The sequence below is a fragment of the Felis catus genome, chromosome B4 (assembly GCF_018350175.1).
Source record: "Felis catus isolate Fca126 chromosome B4, F.catus_Fca126_mat1.0, whole genome shotgun sequence".
Classification (NCBI taxonomy): Eukaryota; Metazoa; Chordata; class Mammalia; order Carnivora; family Felidae; genus Felis; species Felis catus.
In genome coordinates this window covers 123,777,525-123,794,666 of record NC_058374.1, presented here as the reverse complement: position 1 = coordinate 123,794,666, position 17,142 = coordinate 123,777,525, and the positions used below count along the sequence as shown (strand labels likewise).

Below are 17,142 nucleotides of genomic sequence, written 5' to 3'. Positions count from 1 at the left end.
CAGGGACTCTCCCCCAACTTGCACTGGGAAGGAGGCAGTCAGGGGTGGCTCGTGGTCAGGTTTACAGGGTACAGGCTGTTCAGGCAAGAGGGAGAAAGTGGCCCTCCCTTCTTCCCTGCTTCCGATATGGACTCTTAGAATGAGTGGAAGGGAGCTTGGAGTTCCTCTGGTCCAGCATCTCTCAATGCATGCAGCAAGGACCCCAAGTCCTGTGAGATGCTACTTGCAAAAAGACTTTTCTTGTGAAAAATGCTGGGCAAAGCTGCACCGCACCTGTGCCTCTTGGAGAGGTACCTGGGCCAGATTTCCTTTAGTGTGGAAAAGACCACAATGCTTTTCCATTGTAAATCAAAGCACAAACAATATTAACCATTAAGTCAGTGTGATAAGAAGCCCACAAGGTTCTCATTGCTTCAATTGCTTCATGGTATCTCTTTTGATGCTTTTTTAGAGAAAAACAATCAAATGTCAAAAACTTTCCAGAAGTATTTTTGTGCCTGTTTTTGTGTGGAGAGAAGAATGCACGGTTTGGAGTCATGTTTCCATCCTTACTCCGCCACTTGCTAGTCGTGTGGCCTTGGGAAATTTACTTCCGTCAATGTCCTTGACTGCAAAAATGGGGATGATAGCACTCCATGACAGGGTTGTCATGAACACTAAATGAATGAATCTAGGTCAGATACTAGAAACAGTGTCTGGCACACTCCATAAATGTTTGCCACAGTATTATATGTTAATGGGTAATCCTGCATGAGGAGTCCCAGTGAATGTTAGAATAGTAACGGCTCTGATAAGGTCTGCAAGAAAAAAAGACTTATTTAAAAGCTTATACCCAGCATTCTTGTTCTTCTCGTTTTCTTTTTTCTTTTTCTTTTTTTAATGTTTGTTTGTTTGTTTGTTTATTTGTTTATTTATTTATGTCTATGGAAGGTTTGGATCATTTAAGAATTGTTGATCTTTTCTAGCTTCCTACCTGATTCAGGAATGTTTTTCAGAGGGCCTCTGGCCATTGGTTACCCTAAATCCACTTAAATGCTTTCTTTTGATAGGAGGTCCCTAAGCTGACAGGCAGCCCCTTTCATTGCTGATCTGCTCTAGCTAATCCTAAATCTCCTGCCCAGAAATGTCTCCAGCATTGGTTCCAGGGTGACACCCAAAGACTGGGTTCCCGTTCCACACCTCTTCGGCTTGCCTAGAGCTTCATGCTTACCCGAGGTTCCTCATCAAAAGCTGCAGATAAAGGTGCAAAGACAGTGAAAGGGCCCGGACCGCTCAGATCTCGCACAGAATGTTCCTGTGGGAAGGAAGGTGGGGCCACATGGCAGGTACCTAATTAACATACGTACAGTTTCAAACAAATACAGAAAGTCAGTGGTGACAGAGGGGAGTGAAAACTGAATCTGGAGATCTGTGTGTTATTTAGTCTCAGATTCAAATTCATTCTTAGTCTTTGTCATTGAAATAATGTTTATTTTTATCTGGTTATAAAAATAACATATGTTGGGGTTTCTGGGTGGCTCAGTCAGTGGAGCCTCCAATTCTTGATTTTGGCTCAGGTCATGGTCCCGGGGTTGTGGGATCGAACCCCAGGTTGGGCTCTGCACAGAGTGCGGAGCCTGCTTGAGATTTTCTCTCTCTCTCTCCTCCGCTGCCCCTCTCCCCAACTTGCGCTCACTCTCTCTCTCTCTCTCGGAAAAAAAAAAAAAATAGGCTTATTGTATTAAAGATTTGAAAATATAGCATGAAGAAGGAAATAACTACCCATAGCCCCACTGCCTAGATGCAACCTATTATTTTTTAGGTATTTTTTTCCAATGTCTCTTCTACATGCAAATATTTTACATAATTGGGATAATTGATTATAAGATGATTGGTTTAGCTATGCTAATTGCCTTGTTGTCAATGTTAAGAGCCTCTGGTTAGTTATATTTTCTGCTAGGTTTTATGATTGTATTCATTTAGATATATATTTTTAAAGTTTATTTGTTTTTGAGAGAGTGGGGGAGGGGCAGAGAGAGTGGGAGAGAGAATCCCAAGCAGGCTCTGCACTGTCAGTGCGGAATCCGACGCGGGGCTTGAACCCATGGATCGCGAGATCATGACCTGAGCTGAAATCAAGAGTCGGACACCTAACTGACTGAGCTACCCGGGTGCCCCTTATTCGTTTATATTTTTATCTTTTATTTTTCAATATATCTGGAACTTATCCCAATGTATGATGTGCATAAAGACCTAACTTAATATTTTCACCCGGAGTTAACCAATTGCCCCAGGAATGCTTCTTTCCTCTGGTGTGATGGCAGTTTTTGCATGCAGTGCATTCTTCTATGTAGAATGGGCCAGAAACCCACGTTCCCAGACTTTCTTCTCCCTTCACTGACTCCAGAGGCTACAGTTTCTCTGTAGCTGGCTGGAGACCCAACTCCTACAGCTACAGACAGACACACATGTTCTTACCAGCAGCTGGAAGAAGTATTGGGATGTTTTTGGGTTCTTGGGAAGCTCCTGGAAACAAAGATAGAGGAGGGTCACTTCATGTCTTGGGTTACACGCAAGATCAATTCAAGGTTGTCGCAGGACAATTTCTGTAAGTTTGAGAGTCTTTACCACACTTTCAGCTGGAAATCTGCCCTCACGGGTCTTCTTTTTCAAGCCCCACCTACAGGCTTCCCACTGATGTTCAGAACGACTATGGGAACATGCTGTGAGTTCCAAAACCTTGCTGGAGTCACCATCTGATTTATCAAAGAAAGGTCTAGCCATTTCCAAAAGCAGTTAAGGTTTAGAAGCACTTTTTAAAGTTCAAATATTAAAAAAAAAACAGTTATAGGTTTATGGAAGATTTAATTCCTCCATTAACAAGCATATTTGATTAGCCAGAATGCTCTAGTCCCTCTTTAAGCCAAATAACAGAACGTTCACTTTATAAAGGGGTAGAAATCTACAAGTATCATTGCTCCTCATCCGCTATGGCCAGTACAGATGTCTGTGGGTGTGCGCACACACATATGTTCCAACGGCACCCACATCAAGGTAATGCCTTTGAGTTACTGTGTGCTCTATGCGTGTTACGTACATTACATCGGCTAACAACCCAATGGGGTTGGTACCATTAGAATTTTTTTTCTTACAAATTAGAAAGCTGATGCATAGGGAGGTAATGTAATTGCCTAATGTCTCATTACTGATTGACAGAGTTGAATTCATACCCAGGTGCTTCTGACTCCAGAACTCATCGATGTGAGGATTCTCATGGGTAGATACAATCTCTTTCCATTGCCAATTTATATAAAAGCAGGATTTCCCATCTTTGTAGAGCTTTACAAGTTACAAAACTCCTGCGCAGTCCTTAGGGACCTGGATTCCTAGCACAGCGAGGCAAGTAGGGTTCGCTCTATGGAAACAGGCCTTTCGTTACCTGATAGATGTTGCCGCGGCAGGTGAGCCCATCCCCGATGTAGTTTGGCTTGCAATTACATGTCCTTTCTCCTTGTCCAGTGTGATTGCAGATGGCAAATTCACTACATCCGCCATTTTTCTGATAAAATTTCCAAGGGGTGGGGGGTAAGAGTCAGCCCGGTTCGCTTGCCAGGTCTGCCGATATTCACAAAGCAGTTCTGTACTGAAATGTATTTTTGTACCCACCTTCTAACTGACTGGTTTGCACTATTGCCCTTCTCCTGAACTTGCCTATTAACTCCCTATAGTAAGAGCCATGTATCCCAAGAGGGCGAGTCCAACCGAGCAGATCTCCAGCTGTAAACGGACAAGCCCAGAGGTGCCAAATGGAAACTTTCTCAGCACATGGGGGGTGACTGGAAAGGGACCAATCTTGCCCGACGGTTCCCAGCTTTAGGCTTAAATCCTGCTCTCATAATGGCCAGGTAATAGTCATCAGCTAGAAGGCAGTTGGTATAAAAGAGATAGAACACACTGTCCTTGTCCACAAAGAGCTTAAAAACTGTGGAAGATGGGACAGAGACCTAAAAATAGAAACAAAGCAAAGTTCAATGCAAAGCCAACATCTGTAGGAACACCAAGAAGGAGTCTGCAACCTAAGCAGTTTCTAAGTGGGGAAAGAATGTGAGCTTAGGAAAAAGAACCCCGATGGGGTTGAGCAAAGAAGGAGGTCAACAGACTTAACGGTCGGCTGTAAAATCTTCCTTCCCTCTAATGCTTGTTCCCAGAGCCTTAGTGGAGCATGATATTTGGGCCCAGGAGGGACTTCCTGTCTGTCCCAGATTCCTGCCTCAAGCTGACACAGCTCAGTGAGCTCTTCAAGACCAGTTGCCGTCTCTTAAGGCAACTGGATTTTACCGTCCCGATACCCGGCCTGCTGTCAGAGCACCAAGACAAACCCCCTCTTGTGCCACTTTCCTGCTTCTCTCTGTCAACAAGTCTACACGCTCTAGGTTCCCTCCTACCTCACGGACATTCCCTTCCTTGCTGATCTGACCCCACACCCACCCCTTCCTGCCCTCACAAACCCTTCCTGGTGCCTTCTGAAACTCACCACCATTAACAAACTCCCAGCAGTCTCCAGAAAACTCTCTCCGCCTCTTACTGAAGACGTGTCTGTCTCCTGCAAACGCTGCTCCCCCGCACCCCTCAAGCAAAGCTGTTTTCGTGGCCTGGGGCTGGGGTAGTGTCTTTCCTACTGAGCTTCCAAACTACTTCTACTGCCTCATCCTTCACAGACCCCAGCTCCCCGAGAACACACGGAATCCATGATGGCCCGTTTCTTTGGTCCTGGCGGTGGCGCCTGGATCACCAGCTTTCCCTCCACACCCGTGGCCATGCTTGGTGGCGTGAACGTCTCTGTCAGTGGCCTCCGTCTGCACCCTGCGTCTGCCACCACCCCTTGGCCACCCTTGGCTTCGTCTCCACATTAAAGTGGACCCCTCCCGAGGCTCTCCCTCAAGCATCCTGCTCTCTCTGACCACCAGCTTTCATCATCTCAACTCCTCTCTTCTAATGCTGCAGCTCCAGCCTCCTTTGACCCACAGGAGCCTCCCCTCCTTCCAGCTGCTTCTCTCTCACCCACCTGCCCGGTGCAGTTGGCCCCTGCTCCTAGCTTTGTCCCGGCACAGCGGCTGACACAACGGCTTGGTAAACCACTGCCTCTGGGCCGGCCCTGACTCGCGGGGGACTGCGGGACAAAGTCACACGTGTGTGATGTCCGCACCCGCCTTCAGAGCTATCACATCGGTGCTCATCCAGAGAGCAACTTTTCTCTCTCTGGGGAAGACAGTTCACACCTTCACTCCTCCCTCCAACTCTCAACCACTGCCCCTCACTCTCAGCTGATGGGCTCACCTCATACCTCATGGAGACGTAGACACCCCACCTTCCCGCCCTGACGTTCACCACCTGCCTGCGCCTGGTCACCAACCCTACTTTCCTTACTTAACAAATGAACTAACAACTGACGGTCTGACTAGTCATTTACACACGAGGTGTCCGTCTCTTCCCCCTCAGTGTAGACTCTTTACGGGACGAGACTTTGCTGCTTGGTCACTGATGAATTCCCAGTGCCTAAAATGGTGCCTGGGAGCCGGGGAGCTGCGTGAGAGGTTTCCTACTGAATATGTAGAAATGCGAGCCGTCTCTGTCCTCACGGGACTAAGAATTTATTTAAAGCGATCAGACGCATTTTTAAGCTAGTTCACAGTAAGGGCTCCACACAGCATGTGCCCACGAGTGACTCACTAACTGACTGGCTCACTAACGAACGAACTGATTGGCTAATGATCTACCTGACTAACAGCCTGACTGACCAACTACCTGCCTACCTACCACTGGCCCTGCTCCTGCCTGGGGCTCACCTGTGGGCTCTGGGGCCCTTTCTCCTCATCGACTCCTATACCCTCCTCCTGGAACATTCCACCTTCTCTCCTTCAGTATCAGTTTCCTTCTCTCTGTTGGACTGTACTCATCAGCATAAAAGCATGCCTTAACACTCATCTTGCAAGAAAACAAACTTTTGTTCTTCTTGAAAGGATCTAGTGGGTGGTGGCAGTCCTGGGTGCAGTGGCCAAGAGTTAATGACTCTTGTATCTGACTGTCAGGCGCAAGTAGGTTCATTGCATTAGTTGCCAAGACAAGGTGGCCATTGAAAAAACCAGGTGGAAATGGTCCCTGAAGAGTTGCTGTGCAAATAAAGCTGCATGGGTCTGCTTGTGACAGCTCCATGCCCCAGCACCCTGTTTTCTGCAATCATTTCATGTGAGGACATGTTCTCCTGAGGCATTTGCCAGATCGACACAAGGGGACAATCGGGATGAAGCTCAGAGAGGAAGGGCTTTAACTATGTGGCATCTGGGCTGTTCTTACACCCACAGCTGGAGGCTCCGGGTGGGCAGCGATGTGAATAAGGGAAGTACGATGCATAGACAGCACTTCCTCTGGGGCTGACCGCTTCGTGGGAGGAACAAGAACCCCTGAAGTGGTCAAGGGTGCAGCCTTTGAGTAGGACAGACATGGATTCAAGTTCTGGCTGTGCCGTTCGCTTGCTCTGTACCTAAACAGTATGCTCATGTCCTAAGCCCTTGTATCTGTGCATGTGACCTCGTTTAGAGAAAGAGTCTTTGCGGATGTAATTAAGGACCTTGAGAGGAGAGCATCCTGGATGAGGCAGGTGGGCCTTAAGTCCGCGGTAGTTTTCAGTAGAAGAGAAGACACCAGCACAGAGGTGAGGACAGAGGCAGAGAATGGAGTTTCTCCAGCTACAACTGGAACCTGAGGGGAAAATATGCCCCAGGGCCCACAAGCGGCCTCTGCATGTGGCCTCCTTGATGAGCCGTCCCCCGCAAGGCAGGTAGGAGACACCCCAGGCCGGACGTCTCTGGGCCTCGGCCCCGGAGCCCTACTCACGGTTAAGCAGGTGTTGATGAACGTGCAGACCTTCCCGTCGCCAGTGTACTTGGGCAAACAGTTACACACTGCCTGTCCGGGGAGGGGAGGGAAACGGGTTATTTCACTGAGAGATTCTGCTGGCTCTCACGCTCCGGGTCTATGGTGGTCACGGTGGCGTCACAAGGGTCTATATGTGATATCGGCAAGATCTATCCTACGAGGGCAATCGTCATCCTACGTTCAGCGCACTCGGCACATTTCACTCTAGCACTGGGATCTCCTACGGAGCCTGACTTTGCTGCCAAGAGACTTCGTTTCTTTTTTAATACATTCTTACCTTATTTGGTCCCTTGCCTTCTTGGCACTCACCCCTTCTGTCACTTGGATTGGTAAAAGCTCGGGTGCAAGGAGGCTAAGCCATGACCCACTCCCATTCACACGGAGACCTTGTGCCTCTCCACCCAGGCTCAGCCCCAAGGCACCAGCGCTGGGAGATGCTGGAGGGGGGCTTTGGCCTCACATGGGTGGCCCATGTGAAAACAATCAGTCAGACCCACTGTTTGGCCAACGATGTCAGTGGGGGCTTCAACTTGAGGGAGGGGACACTATCCATGGGAAGCTGGGGACTGTTTAGTTCACCCCCATTTCCCCGGTGCTCTGCTCAGGAACAAGGGCACAGGAGCAGGCAGGGTTGAAACCCAGCTACGTTCTAGTTACCTAGTTCTGCGCCCAGAAGGAAGGGCACTTGCTCCTAATGCGTCCACCAGAGGGGCGGCTTTTCTTTTCCAATCCACCCAAGCCACACAGCAGAGGTGGCTCTGGTCTGATGTCTGCTTGTTAGATCCTGGACTCACTGACAGGGTCAGTCAGGGCCAAATGGCAGATTTTCACTCCTCTGCCTCTTCCTTTCTTCTGGGTCCTGACCTTGACCCAAACTGTTACCAAGACACCCACCAGCTGCCTCTCCTGGGCTTAGGTCCTGTCCCAGAGATCAACCCTGGGTCCCTCTCACTGCCTTCTAGGTCTGAAGAAGGACTTGTAGACACCCTGAGCACCAAAATGCTTCTAGGTTTTCCTTTCTCCATATGTGGTTTGAAATAAGAGCTCTGCTGAACCCCAAAACGTGTCTAAGGTAGCCAAATACTGCCTGTTCTGGTTTTCACCAAGACTATATGTGTAAACACACACACACACACACACACACACACACACACAATTCTTTCAAAATAAGGGTATTTTTTCCCCCTTATTTTTGGGCTCTTTAGGCACCTGCTTGTTCTAATCATTGGGAGAACTGGCACTGAGGTTGCAGCCTAAACAAGGTTGATAGAACATTCCATGGGACTTCACTTCATCATCCAGTATCTGATGTATATAATTTCCTGACTATTGTGCTTGTTTGGGTTGCAAAACTCACTGTGTTAGGGAGTATGTGATTAGCAGAGGGCCTAAAAACATTATCTTTTTAAAAAATTAATTATTTTAAGCATATTTATTTGTTTCAAGAGAGACAGAGGCAGCGCAAGATGGGGAGGAGCAGAGAGAGAGGGAGAGAGAGAGAGAATCCCAAGCAGGCTCTGTGCTGCCTGTGCAGGGCCCGACGTGGGGCTTGAACTCATGAAACCACAAGATTGTGACCTGAGCTGAAACCAAGAGTCAGACACTTCACGAGCTGAGCCACCCAGGTGCCCCTGAAAGTGCTATCTTACGCTGTGGCACATGCATTTCAAGGCCTCAAGCCAAAGAAGATGATGCCTCAGCTTTCTAGGCATCAGAAAGCTGAAAGGAGAGCATCGTTGGAAACTTTCTAGGCGAGTCTGGAACCATGTGGTGTTTGCAGAGGTCTACCCCTCCCCACTCAGGAAGCCCCTTCTCCCAAGAACCCCCTGGTCCCCTCACAGCCACCATTTCTTATTCCCAAAGAATGGCCTCTTTAGGGATTCTTTCAGAATTCCCCCCTAAAATATTGGTTTTATGCTGCTGGTGCCCATAGGTCTGTTCTCAACCCCTTTCCCTCGGGTGTGAATTCCTGAAGATCCAGGAATTTGCTCCTAGGAAAACTTAGGACCCTGTATGGGGGCGGGGCTGAGCTCACCTGGTTGGGTCCCGTCTGTGTGCACTCTGCGTTCTTGTGACAGCCACCGTTGTTCTCCAAACATGGGTTGATCTCTTTAAAACAAAAAGCCAGAACCTGGCATGAAAATCCAGCCTCCTTTTCCAATCAAGACATCTTGAGGAACCAGGCGGGATGGCTAGAACTGGACAAGGTGTCAGTGTGTCAAAGTGTGTCAGCAGGTGTTAAAGTGTGATTCAGTTTTGTGACAGCTCTGTGGCAGAAGTAAGCCAGCAGGGAAGGTACCAGATACGGTTTCTCAGAATCAGCTCCTGTGGGCTGGGGCTGTGCCAGCAGGGGCCTCATCTGTGGGCTTGCTTCTGTCCCGCTATTGAGTGAATATGAGCATTTGCAGCCAGGGACTTGAAACAACAGAATCTTGGATCCAATCCAACATGCTAGGAAGGAAGAGAGTTAGGAATGAAACAGTCGCTTGTAACTCTCATCATAAAATTGGTTCAGGGACAGATTCTAAATTTAGAAGGACATTTTGATGAGGACCAGGATATTTGCTTGGTGTTAAAGCATCTCCCTATTGGTGGCTTATTAGTAGCAATGGGGGAGAAAGGAACTGTACAGTGGAGAAATCAGACAACACCTTGACTGCGTGGTCAAAATTAACGTCACAAAAGAGAGGCAGCTGGAAATCATGAGCCTCCTGTGTGATAGCCTGAGAAGGATGCGATATCACTCCTGTGATATCGAGTCTAGAATGCACAGTCTCAATATAATCATGGAAAAAACATCAGACAAACCCCAAAGGAAGGACATGCTATGAAAAAAAGTTGGGGTGGTGGCCTATATTCTTCCAAAATGTCAATGTCATAAATGACAAAGCAAGGTTGGGGAGCCATCCCTGATTTGAGGAGACTAACACATAACAGCTCAATATGATGCCCACCCCTAAACTACTTCCTGCACTTGAGGAAAAAAGCCAGAACAGTATGTTATTGGGTCAGGGGACAAAATTAGAATACAAATGGTAATTAGACAAAGTAGTATGTTAATGGTAAATTTGGGGCACCTGGGTGGCTCAGTTAAATGTCTGGCTCTTGATTTCAGCTCAGGTCATGAGTTCACGGCTGTGAGATCAAGCCCTGCCTCAGGCTCTGTACTGAGCACGGAGCCTTCTTAGAATTCTCTATCCCTTCCCCCGCTTTCTCTCTCTCTCTCTCTCTCAAAATAAATAAACATTTAAAACAATAGTAAATTGACTGAAGTTGGTAACTGCAGTGGCTATGTAAGAACTTATCCTCATTCTCAGATATGCCCAAGTATTTAAGGATAACGGGAATATGAAAAAAGTCTACTCTCGAATGGTTTAGGAAAAAGAGGTACATATATAAAGAGAACAAATGATAATGCAAGTGAAGCAAGATGTTTGCAATAGTGAATCCAGGTAAAGAGCGAGTGGGTCTTCTTTTATACTATTCTTGCAATACTTTGGTGTGAATGTATTTTGTTACAACTAAAATGTTAAAAGTCAGCATACGATGGCATACCTTTAATAGTAGAACAGTGTATAGACATTAAGATAATGATTTGGAGAAACACTTACTTTCTGGGAGTGCTGTTCTTTTGCATTGCTAAGCATAGTAAGTATTATGTATCATAAGACAGAATTGTTGTTTAAACAGGTAGGTGCATCCATAGCAAATGAAGTGATACGACCATAGGAAGAGTGGTTATTTCTAGAATCTACCCACCCCCCCAACATATATGCATTCTGTAATTTTTCTACAGTGAGAATGTGTTATTGTATAAGAAAGGAACTAATAAATGTTACAAAATTCAGTCAGCACCGTCATGCTTAATTGGAAAAAGTGTCTCCCTTTTTTTCCTTCCCAAGTGATTTTTGGACATCACACACCTTCATACCCCTGTGGTCACCTTTACACACCTCATACGTTCCTGCACAGACTGTTCCAACAGTGGCATGTGCTAATAATAGGATCACTTACCGGGGCTCTGACCGTAAAGCCACTGCCACCGGACAGGTGAAGGATGGTACCCACCTAGACACACGATGCCGTCGCCTGTATAGCCTGCCTTGCACACACACACCCGGCTTCCTGGAGTGGTTCTTTTACAGTCAGCCTTGGCAGAGCAGCCTCCATTGCTGGTCTCACAGGCATTGATGGCTACAGAAGGGAGACGCGACACAGAGCCGAGCCGGGGAGAGAGGGGGGAAAAAAAACAGTGATGCATTCTTTACTTGCGTGAGAAATGGAAGCTACTTCAAGATGCCGGGCACTGGATTAAGTACGGATAATTCAAAAGAACGCAGAGCATCGGATGTCTTCACTGGTGGATTCTACCAAACATTTAAAGAAGAATAAATACCAATTTTCCCAAGCTCTTCCAAAAACTAGAAGAGGAGAGAAGACTTCCCAGTTCATTTTATGAGGCCTGATACCAAAACCAGACAGGGCCATCTCAAGGAAACTCTATACATCAATATCCCTCACAGGTATAAACACAAAGATCCTCAAGAAAATACTTGTCAATCAAATTCGGCAAGAAGAATAATACACCATAACTAAGTGGGACTTATGCAGGAGTGCAAGGTGGTTTAACATTTAAAAATCAGTTAACGTACTACAGTCTATCAATCGGATTAAAGACCAATCCACTTGTTCCTTCCTCAATAGAAGGAACAAAAGCATTTGATAATATTCAATATCTTTAATAATAAAAGCTCAACAGGCAAAGAATATAAGGAAACTTGCTCAACCTGATAAAGGGCGTCTATGTATGGAATAGAACTGGGGGTCCAGAAATAAACCCATACATCCAGAGTCCATTGATTTTCCACAAAGGTGCCAAGACATTTCAATGGGGGAGAGGAGAGTCTTTTCAATGAATCATCTGGAGACAGATGGATATTCACCCACAGAAGAAGAATTTGGACTTCAACCTCACAACACGTACACAAAGTGGATCAAGACCTAGATCCACTTGGAGTCCCACGGTGTGATTTTGGACAAGCTACTCAGTGAATCTGAACCTTGGGGTCCACCTGTTGAGGTTTGTTTGCAGGTTTGGAGACTCCCATCTGATAACGTACATGAAAGTGTTACAGAAATGTTGGTCGCTCTCCTATAACCCTGCTTTTACTGTTTCCTAAAAACAGAGTGCAAGAAAAATATTCCAGTTATTTGCTCCTCCCAGCTGTTTTCACGGGCATACTGTGCACATCTTACCGCAGGAAACATCTGGGACCAGGGTCAGGGTGCCTGCACGCTGGGAGAACCCCCTGGGGTAAGATGGTCTAGAAGACAGGTTGGTATGTTCATTGTTCACCACAATCTGGACAGAAGGCTGCCTGGACAAGGTGCTCGAGAGAAATATGACGCTAAGCGTTTCCAGTTTTCTAGCACCAAATATGTGGTGGGCACCTTAAGAGTATTAGATCCCATTTACTGAGTGCTCTGTGCAAAGGCTGTTATTAATCTCGTTCTCACCAAAAGGTCCAGGGAGGGAGATTCTCTTACTGACCACAACTTACAGATGGGAAAATGATGCAAAGAGCAGTCAAGCAACTTTCCCAAGGTAATACAAGTTATAAGAACTTAGACTCAAACCCGGGAGAGTCTGGTGTGGGGCTGTTTTAAATTCTGCCTCATTCTGCCATTGCACAGAGAGGTCGTTTGGTCCCCAAACCACTCTGCAAGGGACACAGTTTTATGTTCACTTTAAAAGTGAGCTAAGGGGGCTCAGAGCAAATAAGAGACCCATCCAAAGCTGTGTGGGTAGTAGGAGGAAGAACCAGGACTCGGGTCCCTGTCTGTCCCACTCCAGAGTCCCCACGCCTGGGTCACATGCTAGGTCAATCAAGCTGGTGTTTTCAAAGTTCCCCAGGTGACTTCAGTTGCGGTCAAGGCTGTGAACGGCTGCTTGGAGAAGAGAACAGGTACAATTGTCCCATGCATTCCTAACCCAACACACGCCCCAACTGCTAACAGCAGTTTTCTCGCCCAGGGGGCCTGGTCGGCTGCCCAGTTACATCCAGGGCAGCAGCAGTGGTTGGTGGTGGCAGAATGGTACAGTCTGCAGGACTTGTGCCACCCTTGTAACCCCAGCGGTCCCTTCCTCGCTTGCCTGTGCAGACTGTTCCATTCCCTTGGAATCCTGCTGCACATCTGCAAGAGGCTGTCCCGTCCGGATTGAGAAGGCAGCTGCAACAAGAAATGGCAAGCGCTGTTTGTGGGGAAAGAATACAGAACCTCCACCCACTGTGTCCCCAGCGTCCTGGCTCCTGCCCCCTGCTTCACTCAGAGGTCTTGCCTAAGGCTCGGAAGGAGAGTCCCTACCCAGCACGGCCCTGGACGGGCGGCCGAAACTGCAGAGAGTACATGGGTGGGCATCGGCCCGGGATAAGGAGGACAGCCAGCAATCTTTAGAGGGCCACTCATGTCCTCGGAGCCGTGCTTCCCACATTACTTCTCATAACCTACATGCTATCCAGTAGCCCTAACCTGTAGATGTTACTATTCCCATTTACGGATGGAGAAACTGGGGCTTAGAAGCGTAATTGACTCCAGGTCATGCACACAATGCAAATGACAGAGGCTGATCTGAATTCAGGTCTAAGTCCAGTTACTGGGCCAATTAGTTAACCCATCACACCCCTCTGGGAGTTTGGAGTATGACGTTGAAGTATGAACACATAAGGCTTCGCTGTGAATGGGGAGTAAGGTTTGATGGCAGTCAGGGGCACTGGGCTCCCTCAGCCTCTATGAAAGGGCCCCTGTGGCTTGAACTGGGGGCAGCAGCTGGCTTTTTTGCCGATATGCCAGGTAACTCAGGTGGCAGCTTGTTTCGAAGGCTGGATGTGGCAAGTTGATGGTGGCCTTTTCAGAGAGATTTTTCCTTTCATACTTAAATTCATCATAAGTCTTCAGAAAGGGTCTCAGGAAGCTATTACCCTGAAGACAGGGCCTGACGTGGACACTCCTAGAAAAGAACCCCCTTTGCATCACTTCCAGAGAAAAGCTCAGCGGTACGTACTTGGCGCTGGTGTGGCATACCCCATTGCAGTCGTCTTTGGTGATCTCTGCAAAAGAGAACCAATTGCTGGCTCAGTCCTTTCTTATTAAACCTAACTCGGGAGCTTTCTTTGAGTACTTGCTGCCCAGAAAAGATTTAAGTCCTCAGAAGTAATGATATGCATCACGTGAGCTACGTGAAACTGTATGAGCTTATAAATCCTTGTTTTGCTTTGGCTGCCAGGAAGCTCAGCACCAAATCTGAAGGCTGAACATACTGATGGAGTGTCTACTGTATGCCAGGCTGTGAGGAGAGTAAAACACAGTATCCTCCATCAGGGTCTGGAGGTTGATGCATGTTCCTCCCTGGGGCCTGATTTTTCTACTCTTATTTCTATTTCCTGTGTTCTTTATTCTTTCTAGTTTTTCATCACTTTATTACGGAGTGAAATAAACAAGCAAAGCTTAATTATAACTAATATTAAAAGGCTTTTTTGCCTTTTTTCAAAAAAGATTATATTTTGGGGGTGCCAGGGTGGCTCAGTCGGTTAAGTGTCCAACTTCAGCTCAGATCATGATCTCACGGTTTGTGAGTTCGAGCCCGGCATCGGGCTCTGTGCTGACAGCTCAGGGACTGGAACCTGCTTCAGATTCTGTGTCTCCCTCTCTCTCTGGCCCTCCCCCGCTCATGCTCTGTCTCTCTCTCTCTCTCTCTCAAAAATAAACATTAAAAATTTTCTTTTTAAATTTTATTTTTAAGTAATCTCTGCACCCAACATGGGGCTTAAAGTCACAACCCTGAGATCAAGAGTTGCTTGCTCTATGAATGAGCTAGCCTGGTACTCCATCCCCCCTTCTTTTGTATTTGCAAAAATAGTCCAGGGACAGGCATATAGCAAGGTACCTATTATCTATTAGCTGAATTAATTCCTAAATTTCCTGGAATAGCATGGGCTCTCGCTCTTGGATGCTCAGTTACCAGATATTTCTCAGCAGGGGAGGATCCAGAAAGAAATCATTAGCGATGAAGAAAGAGTACCCTTTGGGGAGGATGCCCACGTTAACAGCCATTGGGATAGAATCTCATTAGAGCTGGCCGAGTCACACAGAAGGTTCTGCAGCGGAGACCTGACTGCAAAAGAGGTCTGTTTTGTGTCAGAGGGAACCTTGACAGGCTCCAAGGTGCTAAATGGGTACAACGCAATTTTGTGCTGTTATGGATGCTCTTCCTTGAGCCTGGAAGTCTGTGATCTCTCCATTCTCTGTCTACTGAAATCCCAGTCATCTTTTAGGTCCTCCTCTCTGAAACGTGCTCTAAACCTTTGAGCCAACTTCAGTTAATAGGGGTGGCTACACGGCGTGCTCTTTTGAGACGGAGGTGGCGCCCCTCTCTGGCTTCAGTGATGCCGCCAGGCGCTTGGGAGTGAGGAGTTTGCACGTGAACAGAGGAGTTTTCTTCCTGGCTCCAGTCTAGAGGCTCTTTCCTCTGTGCTCTCATACTACTATTTTTTGAACACTCTTGACCACTTATTTCCATTTCTAGGCCGGAAGCTGCGTGTGCACGATGTGCACTGAGACCCGGCTGGAAAACTGGGTGAGTGCCAATAGGTGAATAGCCTCGTACTCTACCCTGCTAAGGTGTGTCCCTTGGAGGCAATGAACTTTCTCCTGGAGGCAATGAAGGTGCTAAGGTGTGTCCCTTGGAGGAAATGAACTTTCTCCTGGAGGCAATGAAGAGTCATAGCAGGTTGTCAAGTCCTGGGGAGGGGGTGGGAATAATGGTCTTACCTATTGCTATGGCGGGGCGGGGGGGTGGGGGAGATGTTCGTGTCACCCCACCCCTCAAATCCATATATGGAAACCTAATCTCCAGGGTGAAGGTGTTGGGGCTTGGGCCTTTGGAGATGGTTAGGTCATAAGCGTGCTCATGAATGGGATTAGTGCCCTTATAAAAGAGACCCCAGAAAGCACCCTTGCCTCTTCTGCCGTGTGAGGACGTGAGAAACCAGCAGTTGGCAACCCAGGAGAGGGTTCTCACCAGAGCCCGATGGCACCTGGTCTCAGACTTCCAGCCTCCAGAACTGAGAGAGACATTTCTGTGGCTTATAAGACATCTCGTCTATAGCACTTGTTATAGCAGCCTGAACTAAGACACCTGTGTTCTGGAAAGTTCTCTCTGGCAGCCATGTGGAGGATGGAGTGGAAGAAGCTAGGACAGGAGGCACAGGGACAGACCCCAAGCCTCTCACTGAGAGGATGAGCCACAGGATGGGATGTGGATGTTAGACTAATGCAGACATGCTGGCCAGGGAGGCATGAAGGCCACGTGGGTGGTTTCTAGATTGGGGGGGGGCAGGTGGGGTGGGCTGGTCTTTTCTCCCAGGAGGGAGAGCAGGAAGAGGAGTGAGTCCGGAGGGCTGTCCTTGGGGCACATTAAGAAACATCAGCGCAGTGTGGTGTGGCTAGGGGAGATGGGCCTGTTCAGATCCTGTTGTGGGAAAATAAACACATATAACCTCTGCAGGACAACTCGGCAAGAAGTAGCAAACCCTCCCTCCAAAAGTGCAACTTCTTTTTTTTTTAATGTTTATTTTTAAGGGGGGGGGGATGGGCAGAGAGAGAGGGGGGGACTGAAAATCCGAAGTGGGCCCCACACTGACAATAGTGAGCTCAGTGCGGGGCTCGAGCTCACCTACTGTGAGATGATGACTTGAGCTGAAGTCAGACGCTTAACCAACCTAGCCACCCGGGCGCCCCCAAAGTGCCAACTTCTGACGCAGATATCCCATCTTTAGAAATATCAGAGGATGAATTAGACAAATGCAAAATGATGTATGTTCATGGCAGTGCTATGATGACAATCGAAAATTGGTTTGAGAAAGCATGGTATAGTCATATACTGAGATATTGCATGAAAACTGAAAAATGGTATTTATCTATATTTATCCATGTGGAAAGCTATCCGTTACATACTGTAAAATGAAAAAGTAGGCTGTAGGGACACCTGGGTGGCTTAGTTGGTTAAGTGTCTGACTCTTGATTTTGGCTCAGGTCATGATCTCATGGTTTGTGGGATCGAGTTCTGTGTTGGGCTCTGTGCTGACAGTGTGGAGCCTGCTTGGGATTCTCTCTCACTGCCCCTCCCCAACTTGTGCACGCACAATCTTTCCTTTCTCTCTCTCTCTT

General features: G+C 47.5%; 1 protein-coding gene across 4 annotated transcripts in view; it reads right to left on the bottom strand.

Moving 5' to 3' along the window:
- STAB2 (stabilin 2) overlaps window positions 1-17,142 on the bottom strand; it is a 166,475-nt gene that overhangs the window by 37,825 nt on the left and 111,508 nt on the right. For all 4 annotated transcript variants that reach the window (XM_023257375.2, XM_023257376.2, XM_011284182.4 and 1 more), the window contains 8 exons: window positions 13,979-14,024; window positions 13,070-13,146; window positions 10,984-11,109; window positions 8,951-9,024; window positions 6,874-6,945; window positions 3,419-3,538; window positions 2,458-2,505; window positions 1,211-1,294 (listed from right to left, as the gene is read on the bottom strand). In XM_023257375.2, the coding sequence (XP_023113143.2) occupies window positions 1,211-1,294; window positions 2,458-2,505; window positions 3,419-3,538; window positions 6,874-6,945; window positions 8,951-9,024; window positions 10,984-11,109; window positions 13,070-13,146; window positions 13,979-14,024 (647 nt within the window). The remainder of the gene's footprint in view (window positions 1-1,210; window positions 1,295-2,457; window positions 2,506-3,418; window positions 3,539-6,873; window positions 6,946-8,950; window positions 9,025-10,983; window positions 11,110-13,069; window positions 13,147-13,978; window positions 14,025-17,142) is intronic.